This window comes from Esox lucius, chromosome 13, assembly GCF_011004845.1.
Source record: "Esox lucius isolate fEsoLuc1 chromosome 13, fEsoLuc1.pri, whole genome shotgun sequence".
NCBI classification, from domain to species: domain Eukaryota; kingdom Metazoa; phylum Chordata; class Actinopteri; order Esociformes; family Esocidae; genus Esox; species Esox lucius.
The window spans coordinates 13,695,838-13,707,150 of record NC_047581.1 but is presented as its reverse complement, the minus strand read 5'-3'; the positions used below and the strand labels follow the sequence as shown (position 1 = coordinate 13,707,150).

Here is an 11,313-nt window from a genome sequence, read left to right as displayed (position 1 = left end):
CTTACAGATAGATTTTCATAGGAATCCTTTTCTCTGTAAGATATGTGGATATCATTGCTTCAGAACAAAGAGTAATTGTGCAAAATCATTTTCTTGTTTTAACTTTTGGACAGCCTGAGGTACGGATGTTTAGCATGGCTGTGCTGGTTGCTGTTGGAGTGCTTTTTGAACACCTTCAACTTGATCAAAACCATGGTCCAGCAGGGGGAGGGCTGATCGTCACTTCTATCTCACAAGATCTTCATGCACCTCTCCACCTCGGCATGCGGAACACGCTGCTGTGCTGGAGCTGTGGGCCTGGGTTTTTCTGTGTCATTCAATATGCATTGGTGATACGCGGCTGTGTGAGCTTCTGGCCACTGACCCAGCTGAGTGTCTTCCACTGCTTCAAGGAGTTTCACTACAACTCTCCGCTGTTAGGTAAGATCAAGACATATATTCAACCATCGACAACGTGGCCTTTGTGGTGACTTTCCTGAATGCCCGCTGTTTTCCCCCTTATTCTCCCTTCATTACGAGTGGAGAGAGGAAGCCAAATGCGGGACTAATATGCTGATGTTACCCGCTATTATCAACTCAAACCTTTACATGTTAGTGCTCATCTTTTATAAACTCAGTTCCCCGTGATGGTGATGCTGCCCTCATACATCGGGGTGGTAGTCCATCTCTACAGACAAACATGGGAGATGACAAAGAATAAGACCAATGTTCAGAGTGCTGACGCCTACATACCTGCTGGTCTGCAAGCTCATGGTGGCCCTGCTAGCCGTATACATAGTTGTTCTCACCACCATCTTTCTGTGCTATCTGTACTGTCTGTATGCAATGTATGGCTTTCATCTCATCACTTCTTTTGGGTTACTACTTCTTTTGCATAGCATCAGGAGTTCTCTTGACCATCACCAATAAGAATCAGAGGGAGAAACATCGCGTTCTATTCTGCGGTACCCAATCATCAGATTCGTCAAGCACAAGCCACAGTGGAGAAAATGGGCATCTTCCTACTGTATGCTCAAGTTTAAATGCATTAGAACAGTGTGGTTCACTCGTTAATGCCGGTGCAGATGACAATATTATTTGGTACTTCTCTTGTTTTTATGTTTAGGTTTTACTACCTTTCCAGTTCAAGGTCACACATTGACTCTCATTGATGATAACTATGCACAGTTTAAGGTGTGTCTTTAGCCTAGAGTGAAAACTAGTTAGAAGCACCACACCTCATTAAAGCAATTACAGCTGGGAAACTATTTGAATAAAGTTATATCAACTTTTTTTTACACAACAATTTAGGCAGCATATAGCCATGTTTTTTGTTGAAATTGCTCAAGCTCAATACATTTGGTTAGCAATACTTGATGGATAGTAGTATTTAAACCTCATATCCAGGGGTTAAATTTGGCTTGAGGCGTCAGGAACTGAGCTCCTCCATGTATGGTTGAAATGAGACCTAATGGGAACTGAGCTACTGTACTTCCACTGACCAGCGGTTGAAAATGTTAGATACAACTGGAAAGTTGAATGTAGGACTACCCCCCTTCCCAAATCCCAATTTCAGTCCTATACTCATCTCTGATTAAATAGGCAGGACAATTACACACATTTTAATGTGGAAGACACACCAGCATGGCCTTTCAAGGTGTTCAGAGTTCCAAAGTGTTCTAGTTGCAGTCCTAAAGACATCTGTAACTAAGAAAATAATCAAGTATATTATTTATTTTTTATTTTTTTATTTAAAGACATCCTGTGTAAGGTACACATGTGTAGTTCACTAGTTTTCACTAATTACTGTTAAGGAATCAATAATACAAATATTGACATTTATGCTACTTGGTGTAGAATTACAGTATATTCTCATCAGTAGTTAGTTGAACTTCTTCAGAAATTTGGGTTTGATAAATTCCAGCATGCCATTTTTCTCAAAGGTTTGGGGCAGGCTGTCCACATGCATGATGGCCTTGTGAGCTTCATCAAACAGAGCCCCACCAATCTCGTTCTTTACTCTGTCTCTCCAGGCACTGAGACTGGGTCTGTTCTCAAAGACATCCAGACCAGTGCCAACCAGCTGAAAAACATGCAGACACAGGATATAATAAAACCATTTCAGGAGAAGTACACCACAAATTTACAACCTGGGAGGGATACTTAAAACAATTGAATCATTAACACAATAGAATAATTTCACAATCAAATCCCTTACAGAATCAAACCCCTTACACAATAAAATCTAATCCTTACACAATGGAATTTCTGATGTACAGTTGTGCTCATAAGTTTTAATACCCTGGAAGTAATGTTGGCATTGATTTTAATAATATGATGGATCATGCAAAAAAAAGTGTCTTTTATTTAAGAATAGTGATCAAATGAAGCCATTTATTATCACATTGTTTTTGGGCTCCTTTTTATATCATAATGATAACATAAATCACCCAAATGGTTCTGATCAAAAGTTTACATACCCTTGAATGTTTGGCCTTGTTACAGACACACAAGGAGACACACACAGGTGAAAATGGCAATTAAAGTGGAATTTACCACACCTGTGGCTTTTTAAATTGCAATTAGTTTCTGTGTATAAATAGTAAATTAGTTTGTTAGCTCTCACGTGGATGCACTGAGAAGGCTAGATACTGAGCCATGGGGAGTAGAAAAGAACTGTCAAAAGACCTGCGTAAGAAACAGGTAATGGAACCTTATAAAAATGAAAAAGGGTGTACAGTGGGGCAAAAAAGTATTTAGTCAGCCACCAATTGTGCAAGTTCTCCCATTTAAAACGATGAGAGAGGCCTGTAATTTTCATCATAGGTACTCTTCAACTATGAGAGACAAAATGAGAAAAAAAATCGAGAAAATCACATTGTAGGCTCCCACAGACCTGTAACTTCTTCTTTAAGAGGCTCCTCTGTCCTCCACTCGTTACCTGTATTAATGGCACCTGTTTGAACTTGTTATCAGTATAAAAGACACCTGTCCACAACCTCAAATAGTCACACTTCAAACTCCACTATGGCCAAGACCAAAGAGCTGTCAAAGGACACCAGAAACAAAATTGTAGACCTGCACCACTCTGGGAAGACTGAATCTGCAATAGGTAAGCAGCTTGGTGTGAAGAAATCAACTGTGGGAACAATTATAAGAAAATGGAAGACATACAAGATCACTGATAATCTCCCTTGATCCGGGGCTCCACACAAGATCTCACCCCGTGGGGTCAAAATTATCACAAGAACAGTGAGCAAAAATCCCAGAACCACATGGGGGGACTTAGTGAATGACCTGCAGAGAGCTGGGACCAAAGTAACAAAGGCTACCATCAGTAACACTGTCCAGGCCTGTCTATGCCTGTCCGCGGTTTGCTAGAGAGCATTTGGATAGTCCAGAAGAGGATTGGGAGGATGTCATATGGTCAGATGAAAAAAAAACTGAGTTGCATCCAAAGAACACCATACCTACTGAAAAGGATGGGGGTGGAAACATCATGCTTTGGGGCTGTTTTTCTGCAAAGGGACCAGGACGACTGATCCGTGTAAAAGAAAGAATGAATGGGGCCATGTATTGTGAGATTTTGAGTGAAAACCTCCTTCCATCATCAAGATCATTGAAGATGAAACGTGGCTGGGTCTTTCAGCATGACAATGATCCCAAACACACCGCCCGGGCAACGAAGGAGTGGCTTCGTAAGAAGCATTTCAAGGTCCTGGAGTGGCCTAGCCAGTCAACAGATCTCCACCCCATAGAAAATCTTTGGAGGGAGTTGAAAGTCCATGTTGCCCAGCGACAGTCCCAAAACATCACTGCTCTAGAGGAGATCTGCATGGAGGAATGGACCAAAATACCAGCAACAGTGTGTAAAAACCTTACAGAAAACGTTTGACCTCTGTCATTGCCAACAAAGGGTATGTAACAAAGTATTGAGATGAACTTTTGTTATTGACCAAATACTTATTTTCCACCATAATTTACCAATAAATTCATTAAAAGTCCTACAATGTGATCTCATTTTGTCTCTCATAGTTGAAGTGTACCTATGATGAAAATTACAGGCCTCTCTCAACTTTTTAAGTGGGAGAACTTGCACAATTGGTGGCTAACTAAATAATTTTTTGCCCCACTGTAAAAAGATATCCAAAGCCTTGCAAATGCCAGTCAGTACTGTTCAATCACTTATTAAGAATTGGAAGTTTCTGGGATCTCTTGATACCAAGCCAAGGTCAGGTAGACCAAGAAAGCGCTATGTTTGGAGAGGGGTTAACAAGGCCTATAATGAACAGAATACCATCCCTACTGTGAAGCATGGCGGTGGCTCACTGATGTTTTGGGGGAGTGTGACCTCTAAAGGCACAGGGAATCTTGTTAAAATTGATGGCAAGGTGAATGCAGCATGTTATCAGAAAATTCTGGCAGAGAATTTGTATTCTTCTGCACAAAAGCCGTGCATGGGATGTTCTTGGACTTTCCAGCACGACAATGACCCTAAGCACAAGGCCAAAGTTGACCCTCCAGTGGTTACAGCAGAAAAAGGTGAAGGTTCTGGAGTGGCCATCACTGTCTCCTGACAGAATTTTTCTTTGTTGCCATGTTTTGTTTTATGATCATCAAGCCACTCTGGGAAGATCTCAAACGTGCGGTTCATGCAAGACAACCAAAGACTTTGCATGACCAGGAGGCATTTTGCCAAGACGAATGGGCTGTTATACCACCTGCAAGAATTCAGGGCCTCATAGACAACTATTACAAAAGACTGCACGCTGTCATTGATGCCAAATGGAGGCAATACACAGTATTAAAAACTAAGGATATGCAGACTTTTGAACAGGGGTCAGTTCATCTTTTTCTTTGTCGCCATGTTTTGTTTTATGAGTTTGCCTTTCTGTTATGACCTACAGTTGAATGTGAATCCCATAAGAAATAAAAGATGTGTTTTGCCAGCGCATTCATGTTTTCTTTACAAATGGTACATACACTCACCTAAAGGATTATTAGGAACACAATATTAATACTGTGTTTGACCCGCTTTCGCCTTCAGAACTGCCTTAATTCTACGTGGCATTGATTCAACAAGGTGCTGAAAGCATTCTTTAGAAATGTTGGCCCATATTGATAGGATAGCATCTTGCAGTTGATGGAGATTTGTGGGATCCACATCCAGGGCATGAAGCTCCCGTTCCACCACATCCCAAAGATGCTCTATTGGGTTGAGATCTGGTGACTGTGGGGGCCATTTCAGTACAGTGATCTCATTGTCATGTTCAAGAAACCAATTTGAAATGATTCGAGCTTTGTGACATGGTGCCTTATCCTGCTGGAAGTAGCCATCAGAGGATGTGTACATGGTGGTCATAAAGGGATGGACATGGTCAGAAACAATGCTCAGGTAGGCCGTGGCATTTAAACAATGCCCAATTGGCACTAAGGGGCCTAAAGTGTGCCAAGAAAACATCCCCCACACCATTACACCACCACCACCAGCCTGCACAGTGGTAACAAGGCATGATGGATCCATGTTCTCATTCTGTTTACGCCAAATTCTGACTCTACCGTCTCTGCGTCTCTGCGTGAAAATTCCAGGAACTGAGCAGATTGTGAAATACTCAGACCGGCCTGTCTGGCACCAACAACCATGCCACGCTCAAAATAGCTTAAATCACCTTTCTTTCCCATTCTGACATTCAGTTTGGAGTTCAGGAGATTGTCTTGACCAGGACCACACCCCTAAATGCATTGAAGCAACTGCCATGTGATTGGTTGATTAGATAATTGCATTAAGGAGAAATTGAACAGGTGTTCCTAATAATTCTTTAGTTGAGTGTATATTGCCAATTCTCCAAGGGTATGCAAACTTTTGAGCACAACTGTAATATAATCTCTTACACAACAATAACATCTATCTTACATAATAGAATCACTTACACAATATAATGCCTTATACAATCTAATGCCTTAAACAACAGAATCTCTTAAAAATAGAAGCCCTTGAATCTGATTTCATGCACATCTCTTGCCCAATAGAATAAAATCAGTCTAACTTTAACCTACACTTTAATTCTTAACACATTTAATTGGAGTACCTGCATGATCTCTACTATGGCCACCAGGTCTGCTAGTGAGATCTTCTCCCCGATGATGAAGGGTTTATCCTCCAGGAACTTCTCATGAAACACCTTTAGAGACAGCGTCAGGTCCTCCATTGCTGAGTTCATTTTCTCCTTGGGTACTTCTGAACCACTTAAGATGGGAACCATTGCCTGAGAAGATGATCATATTTTATTAATCCGTTCATACCAATACTTTTTTAAGATGAGAAAAAAAAAACTAGTTTTAAAATGTCTGTTGGCAATTAACAAAAATATTTTTAGGAGTAAAACAAAGTTGAAGTTGTAAAGTCTCTTTACATCTCGTCAGATTTCAAAAATTATGTAATTAAGTTTCTTTTCAAACAATATCTTTATGTTTAGTCATGCAACAGTGTTATACAGTGCTAGGCAATACCTGAATAATCATGATAACAACATTTGGGGAGCAGGTGTGTTAAATTTGGTGTTATTGCCCTCACACTCCCTCATACTGGTCACTGGAAGTTCAACATGGCACCTCATGGCCAAGAACTCTCTGAGGATCTGAAAAAAAGAATCGTTTCTCTACATAAAGATGGCCTACATAAAGAAGAAGTTTGCCAAGACCCTGAAACTGAGCTGCAGCACGGTGGCCAAGACCATACAGCGGTTTAACAGGACAGGTTCCACTCAGAACAGGCCTCGCCATAGTCAACCAAAGAAGTTGAGTGCATGTGCTCAGCATCATATCCAGAGGTTGTCTTTGGGAAATAGACTTATAGACGTGTGTTGCCTACAGTCAAGCATGGTGGTGGGATTGTCATGGTCTGGGGCTGCGTTAGTGCTGTCGGAACTGGGGAGCTACAGTTCATTGAGGGAACCATGAATGCCAACATGTACTGTGACATACTGAAGCAGAGCATGATCCCCTCCCTTCGGAGACTGGGCCGCAGGGCAGTATTCCAACATGACAACAACCCCAAACACACCTCCAAGACGACCACTGCCTTGCTAAAGAAGCTGAGGGTAAAGGTGATGGACTGACCAAGCATGTCTCCAGACCTAAACCCTATTGAGCATCTGTGGGGCATCCTCAAATGGAAGGTGGAGGAGCGCAAGGTCTCTAACATCTACCAGCTCTGTGATGTCATCATGGAGGAGTGGAAGAGGACTCCAGTGGCAACCTGTGAAGCTCTGGTGAACTCCATGCCTAAGAGGGTTAAGACAGTGCTGGAAAATAATGGTGGCCACACAAAATATTGATACTTTGAGCCCATTTGGACATTTTCACTTAGGGGTGTACTTTGCACTTTTGTTGCCAGCGGTTTAGACATTTAATGGCTGTGTGTTGAGTTATTTTGAGGGGACAGCAAATGTACACTGTTATACAAGCTGTACACTCACTACTTTACATTGTAGTAAAGTGTCATTTCTTCAGTGTTGTCACATGAAAAGATACACTCAAATATTTACAAACATGTGAGGGGTGTACTCAATTTTGGGAGATACTGTATACTATGTGCTCAATGTCTTCTGATGTTTACTTCGCAATACTTTGTTGCCGAAGGCAGCCTTGTGGTTACACATGTTGATAATATAGTACTTAATTGCTTTCAACTGTTGAGCCAATCAACCATGTTCCTTTAAAGTGTGTGTCTATCATTAATGTACAGCACTGATGAAGGCATGAAGCCGAAACATTTGTTTTGTATAAATATATTTTTTGCGCACCTGGTACTTTTTTGTTCAGTTTTCAGCATGGATTAAATTATAATTTGCTACATCTCAGCCTCCTTGGATTTTTTCCTGTTTATCATCATGAGTTTGAGTATTGAGTGTGAGTTCATTTTTCATATACTTTTTCAACAAACAATAACATTTCTCAGTTTCAACATTTGATATGTTGTCTTTGTACTCTTTTCTATAGAATATAGGGTTTAAATGATTTGCACATCATTGCATTCTGTTTTTATTTACATTTTATTCCACTTTTTTGCCAATTAAATATTACCCATGAACACAAAAATAGTGCATTTCAAATTCTACTCAGAATAAATTTTGGATGTCTAGATCTTACCCTGAACCAGAACACCTTTGAGCCATGGGCTCGCATAGCTGCATGTTGCCATGACAGATACTCATTTACTCGAGCTCGCTTCTGCAGGTCTGCTGGGTACCAATGGTCCAAGGTACCAAATTTTTCAGCCATATACTGGAGGATTGCAACACTAAATAAAAGAGGAGATGTATGATTCATTAGAAGAACTCCTCACAAACTCAATTACAGCCAGGGCTGGTCCTAGGTAAACACTGGCAGCAAAACCCTGAATTGCTATAAGTAAACATAAACATTATGAATGTGTATTAACACATTAAAAACATTGATATTGATGAAGCCATTTTCCAACAGTTCCTTTAAAACATTGTGGCCACTTTTTGCAGAGACAAGTGCTTCTGTCTACTCACTAGTGTTGGGCTACTATTCTACATTTTATGGTCATGTTTGCTGGTCAGGATGTTGTCATCAACCTCTCTGTTGCCTTTCTGCAATACCAGACAATGGTGAAGGAGTTGGTTTGCTGAGCAGGATTTTGTCCCAATCTCAAACTCTGTAGCCTAGACTTGTTAGTCCCACACAACTAATGTGTAGGACGCAACTTATCTGGTGGCTGTTATTGCTGCTACAGCAGCACGAATAAGCTCACCACACATTAGTATAGAGCAGTAGTCATCCCCACCATGAGCTCACTACCATTTCCACAAGGCAGTCAGGGCTCCTAAATCAAGAACCTAGTACTTAGTGAGATGCGCATTTCAAAACCAAATATTTGTCAGCAGTTAGTTAACTTGCTAGCCGCACCATACAAGCAGATCTTTCATCAGTCCTTTAACTCTATGGGTAAAAAAAACAAATATCCAATTAACACTGATAAAAAACACAGAATGTTTAAAGAATACAGTTATCTGGCAACCACAGAACCATGTGGTTTGGGGGATGTTACTGAACTTTTAATGATAGACAGAAACATTTACTGAAATGTTCCATGTTTTGATGGGGGGCTGTGAGAATTGAAACATTTCATTTGTTGTTATTCAGGGCCTACCATGTTGCTGGAGGCCCTAAGCAATCACACGTGTTGCAACCACACCAAGCATTTCATTGGCATAACTTGTTTTCAAAATAAACCTTTGAACTTTGAACTTTATGTCTGAAACCAGCCCTGAGTAGATTTGCCATGTAACAATCTCACTGTAAAGCGTGTAGGCTTCTTTACCTCTCAGTAAGAATGAAGTCTCCATCTCTCATGACCGGAACCTTTCTCACCACACTGATCTTGCCAAAGTCATCCCGATACTGCTGGCCTGAGGAGCAAAAATTGCACAACTGATCCACAAAAAATGTTTCACTGATGTATCCAAATTGTCTTTCAGGAGAAAATAGTTGCTGTCACGGTGCGTTGAGGATCAGTGCCACCGTCCCGTACACCTCCAGTTCCCATCACTCCACAAACACATCCCGGACTTGTCTTCGTGTCTTCAACTATTCACACCAGGTCCCTATCATCCCATTAGTATGTGTTTAAATGTTTCCCCTCTGCTCCCCACATTTGTCGATCATTGTTGGTACTGTCTGTATGTATGTATGTCACCCGTAACTGGTGAGTGTTTCTGGTTTGCTGTCTAAGGATTCAGCCCCATTGTTTTCTTTAAGTTTGTTTTTGAATGCTCGTGTTTGATTTTCATTAAAAACCCTACACCGAATATATTCGCCTGCGCCTGGTTTCCTCCACTACTGCCACTGTTACAGTTGCTGTTTTGTTATACCGAATATATACAAATGCTAAAAAGCTTTACCCTACTTCTTTCATATTTTAGGACTCTTACTGACATTACCTCTGTTCAAATTGGTTGAAATCAAAGAAATCCCAAGAAATCAAACCTGTAATAATAATTGTAATAAACTGCAACTTTCTAACTTGATTTGCAATAGCCATTGACCAATATAGCTAAAAATATTTTAACATAAACATTTCCCCTAAAATAATTTTTTACTATTTTGTAATAGTCATCCAAAAGCACTCCTCAATCAAATCTTAATGAATTACATTCCTAAAATCTCGCAGTACCTGAAAACAGATCGACAAACTTAAAATCAAATGGAATGCCTGTTTTCTTTGCAAAAATAAACACAGAACGACATGGCTGAGAGTGCAGATCAAGGTACAATTCCAACGGCATTTTCCTGGAAGCAGATGGGCATGTGTTATGTGGGGAACTTCTTCCCTAAACTTGCCATCCTTTATGTTGGTATGGGGCCCCTCCCATAATGGTCAATTTATTATAAATCATTACCACAGTAATTTATGTATTGGCTTGTGGTTGCACCAAGGTGAACTTTGCAACAGTTTCTAAATACTGATAAACTATCAAGACCGGTTCTGTGCATTGATCATTTTAGTATTCGGTTTTTGCCTAAAGACTTTTGTTATAGTCATTATAAGCAATGAGTGAAATGTCTTAAAGTTGGGCAGTTCCACTAAGAAAAATCTGACACTTCTCACAAATTTATAAAACCAAAAGTTCACAACCGATGGAGCAGCTTTTACACTTTGAGTTGAATAAGTCAATTTTCTTGTTTATTTAGCTAAGTTACTAAGCTTTGGTTTACTTTGAAGTGCCTTTAAACAGGCATTCATGAGTTGCTATACTTTGGACCTATGCATTAATTATATCTTCCATCCATTGAGTCTTGAAAAATATAACAATATTAGTTCAAAGGATGTAATACATTTTAACTCAGGAGCTTAAAGATTAACTGTTGTAAGCTTGCTGATCCCCAAATATTAACACACGGTAAATATTACCTAAAAAGATCAATGATTTCCACATGAGAAACAGATTCTGCCTTTATTTCATTTATGTGTTCAAAAAGCTTCACCCAGCCATAATACATAATATATAAGAACATGTTCCTATTGTAAGAAAATATTAGCACTTAATTAGTAACTTTTAATGAGTTGAGAACTGGGATAATGAATGATAAAGAATGTTGATAATACAGACAAGTTTAAATCGACCTAAATATGCTTCTGTTGTAGTAATGTTTGGCACTTGAAACCTAAAAACCTAAACATTTTCTCCAAACTGTGCTGAATTGCTCTTCTTCGAAGTCATTCTCCAGGGTGACGTGAAATGGTTAAGTGGGTGTTGGGAGTTTTAATTAACTCAAATTTATTCTAGAGGCAGATCTGCATTTAAG

The 11,313-nt window shown here is 39.9% G+C and overlaps 1 protein-coding gene across 1 annotated transcript; it reads right to left on the bottom strand.

The window, feature by feature from the left end:
- Positions 1-1,730: 1,730 nt before the first annotated feature.
- Positions 1,731-10,316, bottom strand: gstt1a (glutathione S-transferase theta 1a). The gene is made up of 5 exons (XM_010876248.2): positions 10,181-10,316; positions 9,329-9,416; positions 8,131-8,281; positions 6,069-6,245; positions 1,731-2,062 (listed from the first exon to the last, which is right to left on the bottom strand). The coding sequence occupies exons 1-5, from the start codon at positions 10,290-10,292 to the stop codon at positions 1,862-1,864; spliced, it is 729 nt and encodes a 242-aa protein (XP_010874550.1). The 5' UTR covers positions 10,293-10,316; the 3' UTR covers positions 1,731-1,861.
- Between the last annotated feature and the right edge of the window lie 997 nt (positions 10,317-11,313).

Bases quoted from the DNA above. Each gene is read 5' to 3' on its own strand.
- gstt1a (XM_010876248.2), bottom strand. From the start codon at position 10,292: ATGCCGTTGGAATTGTACCTTGATCTGCACTCTCAGCCATGTCGTTCT. The intron at 8,282-9,328 runs GTAAAGAAGCCT...TCTTTTATTTAG, and splicing joins GACTTCATTCTTACTGAGAG to TGTTGCAATCCTCCAGTATA. The intron at 2,063-6,068 runs GTACTCCAATTA...CATGTTTTTCAG, and splicing joins CCATAGTAGAGATCATGCAG to CTGGTTGGCACTGGTCTGGA.